Here is a 23021-nt window from a genome sequence, read left to right as displayed (position 1 = left end):
AACATAAGTTTTTGTAATAACTCTAAATCCCAAAGTATATACATATATTCTAACTCTTCTTGGAATCTAGCTGCATTTACATTAATTCGGAACTCTTGCAGGACTGACACATCCCTTCCTTCACATCTGGAAACCACGACAAGCCACATCCTGTCTATGCTTATTTATTTAAATTTTCTGCAAGTCATAGTGAGCTAAGTACATTCTAGTTGGGGGAGGGGTAAGGAGAAGAAAGTGATGCCGCCGTTTAAATAACAAGAGCAACCTGCATTTAATGCAAAACAATGCTGCATACACTTCTGTTCATTTTTTTATACAGCTGAGTGTGATCATGTATTGTGTCACGAAAAGAGGGGGAAAAGGTCAGCAGCAGCTAGAGGTTTAGAAACTTTGGGCTAGGCTGTTTTACACAGTTGTGTAACTGACTGAAAAACTTGCTTTAATTTCCTCTAGAGGGAGAAAAACAACCTGTCTGAAAAAATACACTTCCCAATGCCAAGCAACATAGCAGCTGCAGCAGGTGTCTTGTTATCTAGTCTATTCCCATGAGGAAGCAAGTGAGAGTCACTGCTCTGAGAGCTCATCCTGTTCAAACTTGTCCAACAAGGTATATGTAATCACCTCCTCCCTTGTTATTACTGCATGAGTTGACACTGTACTAAATATCACATAACACTCAGGGGCTATCAGCTCATTTAATAATAACACATTATCATTAATCTTAATTATTGACTGTCAATTTCAAACTCCTTTTCTTCAACCTTCCTGCAAGGCTCTGCAATTGGGTCTTCCTCCCCTCCTACAATTTATCTTCTACCTACTCCTCTACTGACTGTTTCTTTTGTTTTCTCCTCCCACTTGTGGCTCTCCTTTTTTCTTTCTCATACTACCCCACTTAACTTTAGAAGAGTCTTCCACTCTCTCTGTCCTGAAAATACCTTCTTCAATCACCTCCTTCAAATCTTTATTTCTTTCAATTAGTTTTCTACTTTTCTCGTGCCTCACCCTTTGACAAAAGAAGAAATGTATGAAATCAAGTGGCATACATAATTTGTTTTCCAGGAAAGTCAATGCTCCCTCAAAAGTAGCAAGTGTGCATGTGTGTGTGTGAAAATAAATGATGATACTCTACCAAGCTCCATCCTAAACACAAATTTTGGCCATGTGATACCAAAATCTGAGATGAAACTCACAGTAGATGTACAAATTTTTCTCATATGCCCCTGATCCTGCAAAGATTTAAGCACATATATAACACATATTAATACTCTTCCCATGGATGAAGTTATGCATGTTTAAATCTTTGCAGGATCTGGGCTTTTGACCTGGTCTACACCAGAAGAGAAGGTGTAGATGAGAGAAGATGTGATAGAGCGATACAAAATAATAAATTGCACAGAGACGGTCAATAGGCCTCTCCTACTTTACCTTTTGAATTATATCTGAACAAGAGGACATTCAATGGGAAGGTAAGATATATAGCATGTATAAAAGGAAATACTTTACACAGTGCATAACTAATTGGTGGAACTCACTGCCACAAGATATATTTGGGGCATTCAATTTAGGAGGATTCAAGAAATATATTTATATAGAAAACGTGAACATCCAACATTATATTAGATGGGCTACATTTTTACAGAAGACCATTATGTTTCAGGACGTAAAACATCACTAACTCAGGGGGAGTAAAAGAAGAGAGAGTTAAATGGCCTGCTGGGGCATTTGAGCCAATGGGAGCACAGCAGAAAGGTTTAATCTTCACTGGTTCCTAAACTGCTGACACTTGGGAATTTGGGACCCTCCACCAAGGGAGTAGAATTGCTTCTTCCGTGGTTCTTGGGCTCTTCTACTGCCTGGTGGTGGTAGGGGGGGGCAGTCTGTGACCAGGCCCTGATTTTCAACTTGTGGGTCGCGGACCTCTGGGTGCCCCCAGACTATGCCTAAGATTTCTAAAGGGGGCTGTATGGCTATTCCAATCTTTTTAGGGGTCTGCAAATGAAAAAAGGTTAAAAACCACTGCTCTATGGGGATCAGCAGCTCTGGGGAGACAGCACTCCAAGGCAGCCAGCCCCTCTGCCACCCCTTATCCATTTTTCCTTTTTCCAGAGTCTGCAAACACCCCATGCGGTCACCCGCCCGCGCTTTAAGTGAGGGTGGGGTAAGGACAGACAGTCCTTCTCCCGGTGGGCGCGGGGCAACGCAACAAAGGGTGCGAAGGGGAGGGGACCCAGGCGCGCGGGGGGGGGGGGGGAATCTTGGGGGACAATCCAGGGGCGTGTCCAGCTGGGGCTCTGGCCAATGGAAGCGTCCAAGCGGAGGGCAGGGAATTTAGGCTGATGCCAATTTGTGTAAAACTGAGGGGCGGGGTGGCGAGGCGCCGGCCAATAGAAGGGCGGAGCGGTCGGAATTTTTGGCGGCTCCCGCGTGTGGGACGATGGGGAGCGCGGCGCGGCCGGGTCTCTGGCCAATGGGAGCGCAGCGGGGACGGCCCCGTTCGGGATTGGCGCAGTGCCTGGCGCTGTGATTGGGCAGCCTGGCGTTCTGGCGCCAAGTTCGAAGGGAATATAAAGTGTCCCCGGGAGCGCCGCAGCCCCACCGTCGCCTTTGCCTGTGAGAGCCGGAGTCACCGCCTGTCTCTGCCCGCCATCGCCGCCATGATCCCCGCCCGGGCCCCGTTCTCCGTCCGCAACGAGCAGCCCCGCCTGTCGCCCATGAAGAACCTGGTCCTGACCGACAAGGAGAACACAGTGAGTGTCCCCGTCACCCCCCCCCCAGCTCCGGGCGCGGCGCCAGGCCCCTGCCGGCTCCTCTCACCAGCCGCTGTCTGTGTCTCCACAGCCCCCCGCGCTCAGCGCCACGCGGGTCCTGGCCACCAAGGCCGCTCGGAAGATCTTCCCGGAGGCGGACGCGAAGCCGGTGAGTCCGGGGGCGGTGGGGGTGGAAAAGAGAGTGGGCGGCCAGCCGGGCTGGGGATGGGGCGGGCGGGCGGTGACAGGCTGAGTGCACGCGGGGCGGGCTGGGTGGCTGCAGGGGGCGCCTCCCGCCGCTTTTTGTTTTGGCGCCAAATGTTCCTGCCCGCCAGCGCGCGGGCGGCTCCACCCACCCTTTCTTCCTCCACCTCCCCTGTCCTCTTTGGGCTCTGCCTCCCCCCCTCACCCTCTTTCCCTACCCGCCCTTAGTCGGGGGAACCCCAATTCGCCCCACTTTGGGCTCTCCCTCCCCGCCGCCGCCCTTAGGTCGGAAGAATCCCATGCCCGCTACAGACTAGGGACTGAATGGCTTGGCAGCAGTTTGGCAGAAAAGGACCTAGGGGTTACAGTGGATGAGAAGCCGGATATGGGTCAACAGTGTGCCCTTGTTGCCAAGAAGGCCAATGGCATTTTGGGACGTATAAGTAGGGGCATTGCCAGCAGATCGAGGGACGTGATTGTTCCCCTCTATTGGACATTGGTGAGACCTCATCTGGAGTATTGTGTCCAGTTTTGGGCCCCACACTACAAGAAGGATGTGGAAAAATTGGAAGGAGTCCAGCAGAGGACAACAAAAATGGTTGGGGGCTGGAGCACATGATTTATGAGGAGAGGCTGAGGGAACTGGGATTATTTAGTCTGCAGAAGAGAAGAATGAGGGGGGATTTGATAGCTGCTTTCAACTACCTGAAAGGGGGTTCTAAAGAGATGGCTCTAGACTGTTCTCAGTGGTAGCAGATGACAGAACAAGGAATAATGGTCTCAAGTTGCAGTGGGGGAGATTTAGGTTGGATATTAGGAAAACCTTTTTCACTAGGAGGGTGGTGAAACATTGGAATGGGTTACCTAGGGAGGTGGTGGAATCTCGTTCCTTAGACGTTTTTAAGGTCAGGCTTGACAAAGCCCTGGCTGGGATGATTTAATTGGGGATTGGCCCTGCTTTGAGCAGGGGGTTGGATTAGATGACCTCCTGAGGTCCCTTCCAACCCTGATATTCTATGAACCCGCCCTCTTTGGGCTCTCCCTCCTTGGAATTCCCCGTCTCTTTTTTCTGCCCCTCCTCAGCTGCTTCCTGCCTCTTCTTCCTCCTCCTCTCCTTCCCACCCTCATCCTGTCCTTGGGATGGGAGGTCTCCAATACTGGGGATGTTGAACTCAAGTTTTCCTGTTGTGCCTCCTTTAGTTGAAACCCAAAGCAGTGACACAAGCTCCTAGCAATCTGGAAGATGAGCCCCTCCTACGGGAAAATCCCCACCGGTTTGTCATGTTCCCCATCCAGTACCATGATATCTGGCAGATGTACAAGAAAGCAGAGGCTTCTTTCTGGACAGCTGAAGAGGTGAGGGGCTCCCATTAGTCAATCCCTGCTCTGGTTGCTTCAGTGGACAAACCCACCTGACATTAGCAGTTCAGTCCAGCTCATAAGGGAGCATGTTTTCCCCGTTGTGTTACTTTATTTGCATTGCAATAAAGTCAAGAAGCCTCAGTCATGAATCAGGACCCTATTGTACTAGGTGCTGTACAAACACAATAAAGATGGTCCATGACCCAAAGAACTCACAGTCAAAGGGTATGTCTTCTCTTGAAACTGTGCCCGTGTAGTGCTTTTGTATAGAACTACCTGTGCTGATTGGAGGGGTTCTCTTGTTGGTGTACATAAATCCACACCTTAGGGAGGTGGTTTAGGTCCATGGAAGAATTCTTCCTTGACTTAGTGCTGTCATGGGGACTTAGGTTGGCCTATGCTGGGCAGGGGTGTGGGTTTTTTGCACTCCTGGCCAATATAGTTAAACAAATCTAACTTTCTAGTGTGACATGGCCTAAGTTTGGTAAGAGCCAGCAGTGACTGCTTGTGTATTAAGTGTACTGTTGCCTTCAAAAGATTAACTTATATAGAATGTATGATTAAATAGCTTTGAAAAAAGTGACATAAAACAAGCACAGCTTTCCGTGGTTCTAGGAACCTATTAAACTTCATTTATTGCAGTGGTATTTTAGTTCACAGACCATTGAGAAAATGGGATGTTTAATACACAGTATAACATTGCTCTAAATATCTATCTAGAAGTACATTCTTTAGTACCATGATAAAATTGTAAATGTCTGCTTTTGTTCTTCAGGTTGATCTTTCCAAAGATATTCAACACTGGGAGTCCCTGAAGCCTGAGGAGAAATACTTCATTTCACATGTCCTAGCCTTCTTTGCAGCAAGTGATGGCATTGTAAATGAGAATTTGGTAAGCACACGAGCAATCCTAAAATGGAAATCATTCTGTTAACAAAGTTGTCCAAATAAAACTCCTATTAATGAGATTGCACCTGTTGAGCTACTTCTGCTGTAAAACCTATTAAATCTATAATCCATTTTTTGGTGAGGGAGAGGGTGGGGGAGTTGCACTCAGTAAATCAGGGATTGCTCTGTAAAATAGGACTCTCGTGGACTTTTTCAGAAACTAAGCTTTCCTTCTTGGGAGGGAAGAGGATGGCTTTGTAAGAATACATGATTTGGGAGTCTGGTAACCTGGCTCTGACTGCACTTTTTTTGGGGGGGGGGGAGGAGAGGAATGAATCACTTCCACAATCTTGTTTGCTTCATCTAAACTGGTGGCAGTATTTGCTTATCTTATAGGGCAGTTGGGACTGAAGTAACATTTGTACTGTGATTTAAAATCCTTGTTCATTAGCTGCAGGAGTGCAAAATATTACTATACTTCTATCAATGCTCCACTTTCCTGCCCTGGATAAAGCAGAGATGGGAAAACTCTGCAATGTTACCTTATGGCCAAATACTTAAGGAGTTAAGATGAGATCAAGCCAGAACCTAAGATTCCTGGCACTAAGGAGGAGCCTGTTGTTCTAATGCACTACACCAGGCTTAGCTTTTGAACATGAAAACATTTGTCAGACCAAAGGGGGTGTAGAGCAAAACTGGAGATACTTGTGGGGGTTTAGCAAAAAACTGCAAAATGTTAAGTGGGTAATGCTTTCTGCAACAGTCACTTTTGGTTTCTCCTCTAGGTGGAGCGATTCAGCCAAGAAGTACAGGTAACAGAAGCTCGCTGTTTCTATGGCTTCCAGATTGCTATGGAAAACATACATTCAGAAATGTACAGTCTGCTCATAGATACTTACATTAAAGATCCAAAACAAAGGTTAGTATCACATAATGAAATGTTCAAGTTGCTGTAAAGTCCTGGTGGAATCTAGTAGTGATACTTCTGTTTTAAGTCCCTTCTGTATTGTTTTAAGATTGAGAATTTAATTTAGACTGGTGAACATACTGTGGAGAACTCTGCAGGCATAGGGCCTTACCAATTTCATGGCTGTGAGAAAGTGTCAGACTATGAAATCAGCCCTCCCCTGTGAAATCTGATCTCCCCTCCTGCTGGGAGCCTGGGGCTTCTAGCTGCTAGTCCAGCCATACTGGGGTGGGACAGGATTTGTCCATCCCCTGCACGGCTGCTCTTGGTGGGGAGATCAGACCCACCCCCAGAGGCAGTGCAGAAATGAGGTTGGTGCACCTTCACTTCTGCGCTTGCAGCAGCCCAGAAGCTCAACTCCAGGCTTTGTCTTCTCCCCCGACCCTGGGCCAGCTCCTGCTGCAACTCCAGGTCCTGGTGCTGAGCTTGGAGCTTCCTCCCACAGCAGCTTCTGCCAGGCTGGAGGCTTTTGCTCCTGGCAGCTGCAGCTGAGGCATTCTTGGTGTCTGTGTGCCCCCCTCCATGACTCCAGTGCCCAGCCTAGGGGTTCCTCCTCCCAGGTGGGCTTCTGCAGCTGGGGCAGCCCAGTATTGGGGCTTTTGCCCCCTGCTGCTTCAGCTGGGGATTGGGGGCTTCTTCCTCTGGGGCTGGGGCACCCATTTGTTCTGGGGGGCCCCAAATTGGCTGGGGGCTCCTCCCTTAATCTGTCCTTGGCATGGACTAGCAGATAGGAGCACCCGACTGGGGTGCTCCCAGCAGCATGGGGAAGATCCTACCCACCTCCATCTCTGGGAACATCCTCTCCCTCTACAGGAAGCTAAGAGGGTGCTGCCTTCAGAAGGCAGCACAGAAGTGAGGGTGGCAATCTTGGGACCCCCACTACAACAACTTTGCAAACCCACCCCATGATCCCATTTTGGTTCAGACCCCAGCAGTGAAATTTCAGATATGAACAACTGAAATTGACTAGAATGGACCATGAATTTGGTAGGGCTCTATATATTACAGAGCAGTAAGGTGCAACAAACTGTACCAGAGGCTGGACTTTGAGATTAAAAGCAAAACAGATTTAACTTCAATAAGTGATAAATGAGGGGATGAAACAAAGTATGTAACAGGTGGCATAGTCAATCTATATAGATACTTAAAACTGGACTACACTCTAATATGAGAGGCCCTTGCATTGGCTAGTTGATAAGTTAGGTGACCTAGAACAGTTTCTATGGGAACCATTATAGCTTGTATCTTTTTGACTTGTACACTGAAATCTCAGGTTTAAAACTCGGTGCATCTTCCCATGTAATGGTTGTCTATGCCTGCTGTGTGGTTAAACTGAAATTATGTACTACCATTGTCAGCAAGTCATAACTATTTCTCAACCAGTCTTTTCTAATGTAGTAAACCATGCTCATTTCTGACAGCTACAGATACACACAGCTGGATGCTTTAAAACTTTGCCTTTTGAGTTATTAAAACACTAGTGCTAAAACTGTCAACTTTAAAAACAAACTAAACCTTACCTTGGGCTGATGTAAACATATCAAAGTGAGACTTAATTCTGAAATCATCTTTCAGGATGTGAAAATAAGGTTTATGGATTAGTTCTACAGTTTTTTAGAAAGCTTATCACAAGAAGACTTTGAAACCTGCAGTTTGTGCACCAAAATGTTTGAAAGGCCATGAGTACGCTTCAGACTACAACAGGGATTGATGCACTGGAATTCTGGAACAGTGGTGGTGGGCTGATATAAGGGGATAAATAGCACATATACAGTATGTCTATGCTGGAATTAGCACCAGTGTGGCTACACAGGTGACAATCCTTAATGTAGACAAGTTCTTAAATACTGGTTTCAAAATGTGCTGGGTAGTTGCAGGTAATTCAGGTTAATCAACGACAAATCTGTTATGACAGCTAGTTGCAAATACCTACTGCACTGGTGTGTTGACTTCTTCCCCTTCTAATGTACTATATGCTTTCCAGGGAATTCCTTTTTAATGCCATTGAAACGCTGCCATGTGTTAAAAAGAAGGCTGACTGGGCCATGCAGTGGATTGGGGACAAACAAGCAACATTTGGTGAGTGCATTTCTGAACTGTGCATTTACTGGATGCTAAATGTGTTTCCTTTCCTAGCAAGAGTGAAGCTTTCAATAGCCATGCTTCTCCACATACCAAAGGATAGTGTGGCCAAAGGGCAAGTGATTATTTGCCTCATTTCTGGAAGAAGGTTGTAGTCTCAGATAAAGCAAATTATTCTTCCTTCTGAAGAGGCTCCCCTTTGCCATGATTGCATTTTTAGTTCCAACTGGTCCCTTATGACCAGTGTCTCTAGTTGGCAGTATGTTTTCTGTAGCTGCTTTGAAGCATGTATAGTTATTCCTCCTAAGGAACTATGCTTCTGTTGAAGGATAAATATTTCATCTGCTTTATGGATTCTTGATTGCCTCACTTGGCAAGTGGGAGGCAATTGAAATTCCCATTATCGGTTGAGTATTAAATCTTTGTTCACATGTTCTCAGACCAGTCTGGGTTCTGACTTGCAGGATGTCAAAACAGACTAAAATTGATCAGAATTTTAGTGTAACATAACATTTCAGGCCATGGCTATATCAGAAAAGAGGTGTTGAGGAAATCCTGGCTTACTATTTTCTTACAGCCTTGCACATGGGTTATTTAACGCTTGTTTTTTGTAGTGAAGAAAAAGCTATAGCTTCAGTTCCAGAGAGAATCTCATGAATGGAAAACTCTCAGTATGCTTTGAATTTTAAGGCTAGGTAAACATTTACTTCAGTGCAAAACTTACACTAACGTTTCCTGACAGGAGAACGTGTAGTAGCTTTTGCAGCAGTGGAAGGAATCTTCTTCTCTGGCTCCTTTGCATCCATCTTTTGGTTGAAGAAGAGAGGGTTAATGCCTGGACTCACTTTTTCTAACGAACTCATCAGCAGAGATGAGGTAAGAGAACCTTTTAACAATCTCTTATTACAGTGCACCACAAGGTACAAATGACCTTATGTTTCAAAACAATTATTTATAATTCTTATGAATTGTCTGGTGCTAAATTAAATGGATAAACAATATCTGGGAATAAATAAGACTTGAATTGAGGCAGTGAGTGTATAAACAGTTTCCACTACGGTGGTGATTGGAGGGAAAGTCTAGTAAGAAGGCTGCCAACTTAATTCTGCACTTTGCCTCTCCATTCAAAAGCCAAGGCGGAAACTACAAAGTGACCCATTTCCTCCAGGGAAAATCATCCTGGGGTTTGAGTACTAAGATGGTGTCTGATTCATGGGCTTTTAAAATCAGAGGCACATTTGAAGAGGTGGCACTTCTAATCAATGTTCCTGAAATAATATCTACACATTCACCTTTTCAGGGTTTGCACTGCGACTTTGCCTGCCTAATGTTCAAGCACTTGATTCACAAACCATCTGAGGAAAGAGTAAGAGAAGTCATTACCAATGCTGTCAGGATAGAGCAGGTGAGCAGGTCTTCCTTGTTTTGGGTAGTAAATGCTCACATTTTAGCTTAAAAGACAGAAAACTATCAGGCCATGAGACTGCTCTAGATCAGTGGTTCTCAAACTTTTTTTTTCTGCAGACCACTTGAAAATTGCTGAGGGTGGACCACCTAATCTTTCCAAATGTTTGTACTGTTAGCTAACTATTGTAATGCACTTTGGATAAAAGCACTATATTTAAAAAAAAGTTTGATTCTACAAATAAAATCATACAACTGTGATTTTAATATCAGTAGTCTTACCTTTCTAATGTGATGGATGTGCCCTCTCTGTGCAGCACCACTAATTAGGTGGGTGGCCCTTCGTTTTCTTGTGTGCGACCACACAAGCACACACCTTAGAGGGAACTATCTTTGGACTGCCTGAATAGTGGTCCGTGGACCACAGTTTGAGAACCGCTGTTCTAGGTAATAAAATGTTTGTATGCTGAGGCCTTCTGTACTAACCTCCTTCATACCTGCAGGAATTCTTGACAGAGGCGCTACCTGTAAAGCTGATTGGCATGAATTGCACTTTAATGAAACAGTACATCGAATTTGTAGCAGATCGACTTATGTTGGAGCTGGGATTTAGCAAGGTAAGATTTATAAGCAGTGCCTTTCATTGGAAAAGGGTTGCATTCATTTGATATTTCCTATGAATCTTGAATATGTAAAATGGCTTCCACCATTTATTTAATGTGACAGTCTTCAGCTCCTGACTAATAGCCAAGATCCTTCGAGCCATTTGGTTGTTTCCACTGATCTTAATGCACACTGTCCTGGATGGAGACCTATGTGATACATATTGACAAATAAACCATGATGGAAAGAGAGCAATTGCAAGAACCACTGTGCTTCTGCCTTTCTTTAGGAGAGCAGCAGATGAAAAGGCATACAGAAGTACAGCATCCAAGACATGGGAGTGGGAGGGGTTTCACATGCCAGATAGTAAACTGAATTACTTTGCATTAAGTAAACTTAAACTGCCTTTCCCACTCCTAGTCCTCACTTACCAGCTGATTCTTTGTTTTCATTCCACTCCCAGATGTGAAAACCCATTTGTGATTAGAAGTCTTGTTTTTCAGATATTCAAAGCAGAGAATCCATTTGACTTCATGGAGAATATCTCCCTGGAAGGCAAGACTAACTTCTTTGAGAAACGAGTAGGAGAATACCAGAAGATGGGAGTAATGTCAAAACCCACAGATAACTCTTTCACTCTGGATGCAGACTTTTAAATGAACTGAGACCACTTAAGATATGGTGGGCGTGCTGTTTTGAATGAAACGTTGCTTTCAATATGAATTCACATTGTGACTGGATATTATACTAAAATCCCACTCTTGAACAGTGTGGGGTATGGTACTCTTTTGAAGAGGCTAGTATAGCTACAGCAGTAAAATTCTTTAATTAGATATTGCCAATGGTGTTAATTCATAGAATGCTTAGATGGAGTAACTTGTGTTATAAAATCATTTCCTGAAAAATCCTCAATTCTTGAAGTGATCTCAAATGCCATCTCTTGCAACAGGGAGGTTATACACAGATATCACTAGTTTCTGGAATTTCTATCTCAGTGCTGGAAGTGCTTGAGAAATGATAGTCTTTAAATTAGATTTGAGAGATTTGGCTCTCAGATACTGCAGGGGAAGCTACATGACCTCACTGCTTCTTAGCAGGTTTTAAGTTTATTTTTTACTATTTGTAATAGTTTGTACATAAACCTGGCACTTTAATATTAAAATAAAGAACTCTGACATAGTGTTTTTGGCAACATTAATATTGAAGCTTGAGTTTATACTAAACTTTTAGACATCGCATTGCATGATAACCTTTTTTGTTTTTATGCTTATTTACTTGTATGTAACTTAAAATGATAAAGCTTTGAATCAGACCTGCTGGTTATCCTGACAGATCTGTTAACTTCTGGCAGTGTACAAATACAAACTATATGGAAGTTGAGAAGCTTATTAAAAGTCCAGTGTTCTAGGTACTGGAGGAAAAAAAAAAAAACTTACGTTGCTGGCCTCTGCTTGAAATTGAAGCTTTCTTTCTTTTAGGAAATACTATTTCATAAGTGGTTTTTTTGCCTGTTTTTAGTAACTCAAATTCTAGAGTTAAGTCACAGGCAACACTTCACTAGATACACTGATCTGAAGGGCAAAGCTGTGAACTGCTTCCTTGCGATATGGCATTAATCCATAAAAACATCTTTGTTCAAGGTAGCCTGCAAAACAAAAGGAGCATGGTCATAAGTGGCCATTCAGGGGCTAGAATGCCAAACCCACTGCTTATGTCTTAGCTTTGGCATCTAGCACCTAATGGATGCAGTGATGCTTTACATTCAAATTCATCTCAAAGTAGTTTAATCGTCTGTTACCACTTATTCAAATTGGAGCTCACTGAGTAGCCAAAGCTGAAATTGGACACATGCACTTAAATAAACATATGGTTTCTAGAGGGAATATGGCTTTTGTCCATATAGTTTACTCAATGGCAGAGTTTGGTCAACTGTCCAGATGAAATGGGACTTGCCTACAACAGTCACTACTTTAAAGAAAACAACTCTTTCCAGCTGTTCTCTGGCTTAGAGCATGGTGCAGTGCTCTAAGTCATTTAAAATGACTTATGTGGAGATGAGTGCCCGTTAAGGCTGATTCCCCACTCTGGCACTTCGAGTGCAGAAGGTGGGGGCCCTCAAAGACTCTAAAAATTAATACTTGCTGCTCTAGACTTGTATTTCCAAGGTTACAACTTTTCTCTGACTTTGAATTGGTAGAGGCTGTCACCACCCAAGTACAGAACCCCTTTGAGAGCCCAGGAAGGTGCACTTGAGAATTCCTTCCTGTGGGGTACCCTCAAGCCCTTTCAAACCCCCTGCTCCAGGGAAGAGCTGAGAAAGGAGGGGGGAAAAAAGGAAATCTGCTGTTGCAACCAGCTAATTAAACATGTGCACAAACCTCTTAAGACACAGAAATCCAATCCTGTTATTAAAGGTAAATGTTAAATAAAAATCTGGAAACTCATTATTGCTAGATTTTAAGAGTAACTTCAGGGATAAAAATCAAGAATAGTTTTCCTGAGGTCCAGTTTAAAGGTTACAAGCAAAACAAAAGCACCTGGGGTTAGCACAGAGGAGTCAAAACCATAAAGAGAAACCTAATCACATCTTCCTAGACATTTCCTGATCTACTTACATATCTGGGGTTTCAAATGAGTAGTTTCTAGGTATGATACTGAGGAAGTGGGCAGACTGAAGTTTACTGGTGGGTTGGTCAGTTAACAGCAAGTTTGTTTCCCCTATTGTACACATAAAGTCTACATGGGAAAGTGAGATGTGAGCACTTCGTTAAGGAGGATTGTTTTGAAAGAAGCTTCTCGCATCCTGCTTTTTAGTAGGAAATCTTGCTGATAGCACCTCTGTTTGCAGCTAAAGAATCTGTGTAGTACATTTTTCTTGGAAGAGAACTTCCCATGTTGAAACTTTAGAGTCCAAGAACAACTGGCAGAGGCATCTAGCTCAGGGCCCCCTATTGGGTCTGCAGACTTGCAAATTAACTGAGTGAATGATCACAATGATCTTTGCTCCTTCACTGTTGATTGCATTGAAGTGAGTGTGTGGCTGTTCTCCCTTTGGGACCCTGAAACCAGCAAGATGGGCACTTTGAGGCTATCCTGGTGAGGAAAAATCATGAATGAATAAATAAATAGAGCAGGGTTTGGGATTCAAAACCCCCAGGCAGCAAGGCTCTTAATAGGTGGCTTCAGCCTGAGCCTCTGCCACAGCAATATTGATAACAGGTCAGTGGTTGGAGTCATCTGAGAATGGCTGGAGATAGGAATAAGATGTTGGGTGAGTAATCAGTTGCAGCATCTTGAGTTATTACTTGCAGTAGTTATTCCACCCTGTGCTCATTTGTGTAGCTGTGGTTCTTTTAGGTAGAAAGTGCAGATGTCCTTGCTGAATACTGACAGCAAGTTTCCTTTGGAATTTAGGGTGGACTTAAACTCAGTAGCCAATAATACTTTGGTGTAGGCTGGTTCAGGATAAGGCTCCTACAGGAACCTAATGGGAGTCTAACCGTGACCATGTTGTGGTCTAAATGCCAAACCTAGTTCTAATAAGGCTTCCCCTAGAAATGCTACGTTGCCAGCTCCATAATTGGAGACTGCATGAGAATAAAGGCAAGCAAAGCTCTCTTTTCTTGCCTTCTGGTAGGTCTGCAATTTCAGAGAACCCTCCACCATGTTACTGTGGCAGTGGGAATTTATTAGGACATTTGTGTCTTGAAATCCCAAAGCTGAAAACATTGAACCCTGAGAACAATGTATTCTGAGTGGAAGTCTCTCAGCTTTGGGATTCCCTACTGCCAAGGATAGGATAAATCCAAATCTCTGTAGGGAACCAAAATAGGAGTCCTCCATTTCAATGGCTGTAATGATGGCTACAGAATGGGTTAGTACTATTTTTTTTTTCCATCAAGACCACCAAAAAGAACAATGTCACTTAATGGATCTAAAATGATTGACTGGAAAAGGATCAATGTTACTCTTCATTACTAATCCAGTGCTTAGATGGTATGGGTATGCCTACAGAGATTAGATAGAAATTTGATCACTTCTCTTGTCTGCCTAAACGTGAGCAAGAATCCATATGGTTAGTTTTGCTGCTACTGGGGCAGCATTGGATTCAGTTTTTTTTTTTCTTGCTGTAATGCAAATCAGTACATCTTGGGGTGGTACATACTAAATGTTTACCCTCTGGAGGATAAGCCCTTACATTCTTCTAACTTTCCACAAGTGCTGACATATTTTCCTTCTGCTGCTTAGCTCAAAGAGAGCCATGCCCAAGTTCTGATCTTCCCCCTGCTTCCTTAAAAACACCGATCCACTGTAAGGAGATTGCTTCGTAATAAATGTCTAGAATCACAATGGGTCCATTGTGGCCTTGAAGTCTATGAGTCTGACAACTGAATGCCTTTTTTAAAAAAAAAACAGACGATATCTAGAAAAATTTAGCTTGACTAACACTTTTCTTGATGCTTCTGCATAGTATGTGTTTGGAAGTGCGTTTAAAGAAACAGCAGAGATGTGAAGGAGTGCGATGAAAGCTGTAGTTTCTTTTTTGGGTGTGAGAATTGAAACATCTATCTGGTAGGGGTTCTGGCAGAGTAATCACTTCAGTAGACAGGTAATGAGCATGGTGGAGGAGAAATACTTATAGATTAAAAAATATGAACCACTAGTCAGGGTGCTAACATTTGAAGTAGTCATTCATTTATCCTGAAGAATTGATCCTTAAGTGAAAACATGCAAATCCTCCATTTCTTTGATCTTAGTTCAAAAATTAATAGCTTACTAGTAGCACAAAATTGAAGAGCAATGACTTTTAAGCCCACTTTCTTGTATAATAGAAAGCATTCTTTTTTGGTAATATTTCCTATTTTTAATTTATAAATTATGCTTTAAGGGTGCATGTAAGAAAATTTCTAAATTTTTTAATGAGCACATCTTTCTCAAGTGAGACACTGAACTTTAGGGGATATTGAGGAGTAACTCCAGAAATCCATCAGCTTTGTCCTCAGGAAACAATTGTAACATTAACATTTAATGATGGCAGGGGGAAATCCCCAGATTCCTCAAATTTCCTGGAGCGATTGTGGCAATTTGTGCACTGTAGAGGTCAAAGAACAGCAGCTGCTTTTTCATACTTGCTGCAGGGCACACAAGCCCTGAAAATCTATGGGCATATTAGGAAACTGATGCACTCCCTAATGGTAACCACTTCCTTTTCACCAATAAATGTTCTGAATCTTTTGCCTGTCTGAAAGAGCTGAATGAATGAGGTTCACATTCAAAAACTGCTTTTCACTATCAGCAATGGCTTTTTACATTTTAATTAATTTAATTATCTTGCTTTTTTTTCTTTCTTTCCCCCTAGTGGGTTAGAGCGGAAAATGCTTCGGTTAGAAGTGGTTTTAGAGTTGGTGAATATCCAGTATGTCCTGAATCTGCTTAGAGGAAACTGATTTTTTTATAGTAATTTACATATGTCACATTGGTGTGTCATACTGTAGAAAACAGATTCCCAGTATTGATGAGAAAGAGGCCTATAATCTCACTGATGCCATTCCCATTCCCATTACAGAATGTCTTCACCTGAAGGTTAAATGGACATGGATTCTCTTCCCAAGTCTGGAGCGGGACAGAAACAATAACTCTAAGAGGTGTTAACTGCCTTTATTCATCTCAGTGGGGGTAATATCCAGAATCCTGATGAGGAAAACTTGTCGATATTAACTATTTCACTCTTTAGCAGAAACATGTGGCAACACTGAAATGAGGTTTTTAGGAAGAGTATCGATTCTCCCTCTCTTTTGCCCACTCCCTCTTTTAATCTGATCATTGTTGATATTAAACTGGGTTGCAATTTGGAACTATATGTGAAATTCTAGTTCTAATGTATTGGCAGACTGATGGAGTTGTGGTTTTGATAGCTCCTGATGATAAGGTGATTGACTTTCATAGTGTGCCTTTAAATCTGATGGACTAGTATCTGATTTTAATGGGAGTATTCTGTACTCAATGGGGGAGAAAAATATGATCACAGATAAACGTACTATAATATGCTAAACAACCATAGCAGGGAATGTTTTGATCCACTTTCTGCTAATGGAAATCCTCTGAGACGCATCAAAGATGAGTAAATGCAGTACCCAGCAATGCTGATTTTGTGTGTGCAATTGTTATCCATTCCTTTATGAAGCTTCTTCAAATATTAAAAGAGAAAATATTTCTTCTAAAAAATGCCTTGGGTTAAATAGTCTTGTAATTCTTTTTATAATAATCTTTCATCCTGCTTTTTCTCTGGCTATACTACAGTATGTAACTTATGCCATAAGCAAGAGTGCTTTGTTCATTAAATGGTTTTTAGCAGATTTCAACAGAGGGAGAGACTCCCTTTGGGAATTACTGATTTAGGGATGCTTATACTTTGGAGGTCTTTGGTGAAATAAGGTATTGCTGTCAGCTTAATACAAAGCTGCTTCACTAATGATATGAAATCACTGCATGCCTGAGGGGGAAGGCTCATGCTCTCTGTTTTTTATTGTAGAACACAAACTGGTGTTTGTTAGCAGCAGACTGGGACTGAGCACCTGGAGACAAATTCTCGCAGTAACTTGTGTGTAAAGCGTTCACCCTTTTGGAGTTGTGGGCACATAGCAGAGAACAGAGATAAGTCTAGTGCTGGGAACCTGGTTAGTTCTTTGCAGAAAGGTGGGGTGAGGTTGGGCTTGCCAAACCTCCTAGAAATGGTCTTTTGCCTGGTGATACTGAGCTGTCTGCTTCCTATGCCCCCATGCATTGGTTGGCAGTGTCAGTCTCATAAATTGCTGGTACACTTAGATGATCTCACTTGGCCAAAGCCAGATTTATTTGTATATACTTCCCAGTTAGGTGCCTGAATTCCTTGTTGGAGCATGCTCATATTTGTGGATCCTTCACCTTGGGGAAGCAGTCTAAATGTCCCATATTCACTGCCAGAACAGTTCTCTTACTGTAAATGTGTCCTCTGTAGGGATTGAACCCTGGGACCGCTGGCTGTAAAAGCATGATCTGCTACAATTTGAGCTAAAGGACCAAGCTGGAAACTTTAAACTGTGCCTTAAACTTTCAATGGGACTTAGGCATCAAAGTCACTTGGGGCTAGATTTTCAAAAGCACTCAGGTGCCTAACTCCCATTATTTTCAAAACCCCACCGTTTGCATCTTTCGGTGCCCATACATATTTAACAATATGGCCCTTAGGCACTTTTGAAAATTTTACCCCAATCCGTTAACTCAAAGGCAGTAGTAGACTCAAGCCTTTGTGCCCCAGCCCCAGGGATATGGGGGAAGAGCCACACTGTAAGCATGAATTTAGACTATGATCTACTTACAGCCCTGCTACGACCATCAGCCATCCACTGCCCATATTGTTCGCGCAATTTAACTGTTTGGAGTCAACTAGATTATAACTAGAGCTGGATGACAAATTTTCAATGGCACCGTGTTCTGCTGGAAAATACCATCTTCTTGAAATTGAAATGTTTTGTGGGAACATGTCTATTTTGATGAAAACATTTAAAAAACTATTTGAAAATGAGATGGAGTTTATTGTTTAAACTCATTCATTTGGTCTATTATAAGATATTTAATATTATACATAGTCAACATATGTAATTAATATTTTATATTAGGTTTGACATTATCAAAACATGACTTTTTGATAAGGTCATGTGATGTTTCTGTATACAAATTTTTCAGAATATCTGGTTCCTGGAAAATTTTAAATTTTTGGCTTTTATCCTGATTCTGGCCAAAAACAAATTTTGAAATGTTTTCCAGCCAGCTCCAATAATAACCCAGTTCTGCAGATGGTACCGTGTTGGATTGTACAATGGACCTAAGTGTAGCAAGAAAGATCTTCTGGGAAAAAACTGAGGGGGGTAGAAAATCTAATTTGTACGTGTTTGCAAAGATGATATTCAGAAGGAACAGCAAGAAATGGTGATTAATAGTGATCCTGTGGAGTAGATCATCAGATGAGCTTTTGTAAGCAGTGTTTTAAGTAAAAAGCTTATTAAAAATGAACATTTCACAATGGACAAATGTTAGCAGTGCTAAGTGTCCTTGTTCTATATGTCTTTTCCAGCCATGAGTTCCTATTATGCTATTGAAATGCACCCTCTGCTAGATGTAATTCACTTCTGAAGGGAGCAGAAATATTGTCTATTGGATTTGCTAGTTGCTTTAAGCAAAATACTCTGCAGATTTATCCAAGGCTTAATTACTTTCCTGTTTTTCAATTACTGCTTTTGGAAATTGTATCTCCAGTTCCGTTGATGTTATAGCTATCACATTCATTCTTTATAGCACTGTAAGTAGCCATGTAACTTGTGAAAGCATGGGTTGATTTTTAGAAGTGGTAATCTACAATGCTTAGAACAGTTTTATTTCCACATACGAGCTCAGACTGGCAAACAGCCAAGAATCTGCCTAACAGAATTACATTTTGATATAGATTGCATAAAAGGGTTATCCCTCATCAAATTTAAAAGCTATTTTTTGCATTCTAAGTAGGCTAACTTTCTGATAAGTTTTTAAATCTTTCCACCTTTGGACATATTTTTTGATGGAAGATACACTATTCAAGGATTATGTGCAAAATAATAGACTGAGTGGGTTGAAAATAAATACATATGTAACCCTTCTGCCAGGTGGAGCCAGCAGCAACCAGGACCGGGTTCAATATCTAGGGGTTCCTTTTCAACAATATAATAGAACCGGCTTGAGCCTCCACCCAGTAACCTGGGGAAATTACACATCATCCCTGGTGTGTAATATACTTCCCCACTTGCAGGCACAGAGTCTGAGTGTAGAAAAGAAACTTTTAATGAAAAGAGGGAAGTCACCTGACATTAATTTGGGAAAATGCAGTAAGTAGGACTCATAATAATAAAACTGTAAGCAGGACACCCACCCCAGAGTGCGAGGGGCAGAATCTTTTGCTTCATGTTCGTGAGTTCTACAACCAAAAGTTCCCTTTCTGTGCCCCTCCCTGCTCCCTCAGGATACCCCACTCACAGTGGTTGTCCTTGGTCAGTGAGGACCCAGGGTTCAGAAGTGCATCTGTGTGAGTTCACTTCCCACCCGGGGAAGAAGGCACCTTGCTTCCTCTGCCATCTGAGCGCTTGTTCTGGCTGCCCACCCCACCAGCCCTGGTTCCTCTTCATTGGCCACCCTGCCAGCTACTCGTTCCACTCCTGCCAGATGACTGCTCGCCACTCCCACCGGCCGACTGTCAGTCACTTTCTGCTGCCACCTGCCTCTTTGCTGTGACCTCTGCAGGTCAGTCTCTTAGTCTTTGTCTACACTGGGAAGCGAATGACAAAACTTTTATTGTTCAGAGTCCAAAACAGTCTTTACACCAGTTTTAAACCAGGCTCATCTCCTCCTTCCTCAGGGGTCTTTACTCCCCTGCTTTGAGTCAACCACCTTTATAGTGAAACCACCTGATCTCTCTCAGGTGTGGCTCATTCACTAGTCAGGGTTGGCTAGCCTCAGGGCTAGGCCTTAAAGGGCAAGCCACCCTGTGACAGTGACATACCTGCTAAACCATACTACAAATTGCCATCCAGACTGAACCATACTACAAATTACCTGTGCCATTGTGAAGGGAACACCAAGGTTGCATGGGACAGGCACACACCTGGTGGGTCACATTCCTTTCTCTGCAGTGAAGTGCATGGCATGAGCTAAGCACTGTTATGAGTTGGTTAAAATTTGTTATTATTCAGTCATTAATTCTTCTGCTCGTGGATCACCTGTTTCCACCTGCTAGTGTTGTGACCTGCTCTATTTTCAGGCTGGGGCAGGTGCGGATGGAAACCACAAAATCCCTCCGGCATGTTTGAGACCATCTGTTAGGTCTTCTCCATCCATGCGACATCCCTCCATGTGTTGCTGGATCAAACAGATAAAGCTGGTGGGCTAGTATAAACTGTGGCATATGGAACAGATGGCCAAGCCAACTGAGCTGACACTGAGTCACTAAGAAAGCCATTGAAGGCTGGTTGGCCAGACACCTGACATCCTCATTCATCATATGAGGAAGCCACCATATACCTTCAATATTTGTTGCTGTTTCATGTTGAAAGTGTCCAGCTGAAGTCTCTGGTGGCCCAAGTTTCACTGCCATACAAAAGGGTAGACACCAGTGCTGTTTGATAGGTAGGCATCTTAGTCTGAGTTGACATGTGGTGTTGACACCACAGAGGCTTCTAAAAAGTGTGCATAACAAACGTAGCCTTGCTGTTTCATGTCTGTAAGGCAACCTCACTCATTGGTGACAACAGAGATAAAGTACTCAAATGAGTTGATGAATTCAACTTCTTGTCCATTGATTATGATGGTTAGGCATAGAGGTCCATCAGTCTGTTCATCTTCTGATTGACTTGCAGACCAAGCTTACTTGCCTCTTCCATAAATATTTTCAGGGCATTCATAAGATTAGTTTGTGAGGAAGTGAATGTTGCGATGTCATCGGCATATTCCAGGTCTGTGATGCCAAAGTCATACAGTACACCAGTAGGCTAATGATAGCTTCCATCTTTCAGTCAATAATGGTGTTGAATAGACATGGGGCAGCCATGCACACTTTACAGATGCCACTGTTATACTCAAACCAGCTGGACATCATAGTATCTAAGCAGCTTTCGCTTTGGTGGTGCATTTCTATGAGAAGGTTGAGGAGCTTGTCAGACACACATCAGCAGCTTGCAGGCAGAGCCAAAGGGAACTTTTAAACCAATAAAGGCTATAAGCACCTCATCCTTCCTGTGCCAAAACTCTCAAGCATTTTCAATAACTTGTCTAATGGGAAAAATCTGCTCTGTGGTTGATCAGTTGGGCATAAACCTGGCTAGCTGTAGATGGTACAGATTCCTTATGGTGGGCTTTTCATGCTCAAGAAGAATCAGTATGAACGTCTTGCTTGGAATAGAAAGCAAAGTGATGCCGCGGTGATTGTAACACCCCACAGCATTGCCTTTCCCTTTCCAAAATCATTCCACAGGGCCAGTTGTCCGGTAATTCCTAACAAATCCATACTTTTGAGTCAGCCACTCCAAGATGGAATCCCTGCCAGGCTTGATCAGCTCACAGCTATACTGCAAATACTGGCAGCATGGTCATTCTTGAGCTCACAGGCTGCTTGATAGTCACATTCTTTACATCACACAGAGCGGTGGTCACTGGACTCTTCGCATCCTCCTGGAGCTGCAGCTCTGATGGGATGGTAAGAAGTTCCTGAAAGTGTTCTTTCTATCTATTCAGACATTCTGCCTCAGTGTTCAGTATGTTACCCTGTCTGTCTTTCCCTTGGTCTACACTAGGCCCTGGTCTACACTAGGAGTCGAGGTCGAATTTAGCAGCGTTAAATCGATTTAACTCTGCACCCGTCCACACAACGAAGCCCTTTTTTCGACTTAAAGGGCTCTTAAAATTGATTTCCTTACTCCACCCCCGACAAGGTGATTAGCGCTGAAATCGGCCTTGCTGGATCGAATTTGGAGTAATGTGGATGCAATTAGATGGTATTGGCCTCCGGGAGCTATCTCAGAGTGCTCCATTGTGACCGCTCTGGACAGCATTCTCAACTCAGATGAACTGCCCAGGTAGACAGGAAAAGGCCCGCAAACTTTTGAATTTCATTTCCTGTTTGGCCAGTGTGGCAAGCTGCAGGTGACCATGCAGAGCTCGTCAGCAGAGGTGACATGCAGAGTTCATCAGCAGAGATGACCATGATGGAGTCCCAGAATTGCAAAAGAGCTCCAGCATGGACTGAACGGGAGGTATGGGATCTGATCGCTGTATGGGGAGAGGAATCCTTGCTATCAGAACTCCGTTCCAGTTTTCGAAATGCCAAAATCTCCCAGGGCATGAAGGACAGAGGCCATAACAGGGACCCGAAGCAGTGCCGTGTGAAACTTAAGGAGCTGAAGCAAGCCTACCAGAAAACCAGAGAGGCAAACGGCCGCTCCGGGTCAGAGCCCAAAACATGCCGCTTCTATGATGAGCTGCATGCCATTTTAGGGGGTTCAGCCACCACTACCCCAGCCGTGTTGTTTGACTCCTTCAATGGAGATGGAGGCAACATGGAAGCAAGTTTTGGGGACAAGGATGATGAGGTTGTAGATAGCTCACAGCAAGCAAGCAGAGAAACCGGTTTTCCCGACAGCCAGGAACTGTTTCTCACCCTGGACCTGGAGCCAGTGCCCTCCGAACCCACCCAAGGCTGCCTCCCGGACCCGCCAGGCAGAGAAGGGACCTCTGGTGAGTGTACCTTTTAAAATAGTGTACATGGTTTAAAAGCAAGCATGTTTAATGATTAATTTGCCCTGGCATTTTCGGCTCTCCTGGATGTACTCCCAAAGCCTTTGCAAAAGGTTTCTGGAGAGGGCAGCCTTATTCCGTCCACCATGGTAGGACACTTTACCACTCCAGGCCAGTAGCACGTACTTGGGAATCATTGTTGAACAAAGCATTGCAGTATGTTTGCTTGCATTCAAACAACATCCGTTCTTTATCTCTCTCTGTTATCCTCAGGAGAGTGATATCATTCATGGTCACCTGGTTGAAATAGGGTGCTTTTCTTAAGGGGACATTCAGAAGTGCCTGTTCCTGCTGGGCTGTTTGCCTGTAGCTGAACAGAAATGTTCCCCGCTGTTAGCCACGGGGAGAGGGGAGGGATGAGGGGCTAGCCATGCGGTGAGGGGAGGCAAAATGCGACCTTGGAACGA

At 43.4% G+C, this 23021-nt stretch overlaps 1 protein-coding gene across 1 annotated transcript; it reads left to right on the top strand.

The window, feature by feature from the left end:
- The first annotated feature begins 2571 nt into the window (after window positions 1-2571).
- On the top strand, window positions 2572-11830 carry RRM2 (ribonucleotide reductase regulatory subunit M2). Its single transcript, XM_074946806.1, has 10 exons — window positions 2572-2750; window positions 2842-2919; window positions 4155-4310; window positions 5092-5208; window positions 5990-6123; window positions 8156-8250; window positions 8996-9129; window positions 9554-9658; window positions 10161-10274; window positions 10764-11830. Exons 1-10 carry the CDS (start codon window positions 2658-2660, stop codon window positions 10914-10916), a joined length of 1179 nt encoding a protein of 392 aa, XP_074802907.1. The 5' UTR covers window positions 2572-2657; the 3' UTR covers window positions 10917-11830.
- The last annotated feature ends 11191 nt before the right edge of the window (window positions 11831-23021 follow it).

The sequence above is a fragment of the Natator depressus genome, chromosome 3 (genome assembly GCF_965152275.1).
Source record: "Natator depressus isolate rNatDep1 chromosome 3, rNatDep2.hap1, whole genome shotgun sequence".
NCBI lineage: Eukaryota > Metazoa > Chordata > Testudines > Cheloniidae > Natator > Natator depressus.
The sequence above is the reverse complement of the archived record's forward strand: the minus strand, read 5'-3'. Positions and strand labels throughout refer to the sequence as shown.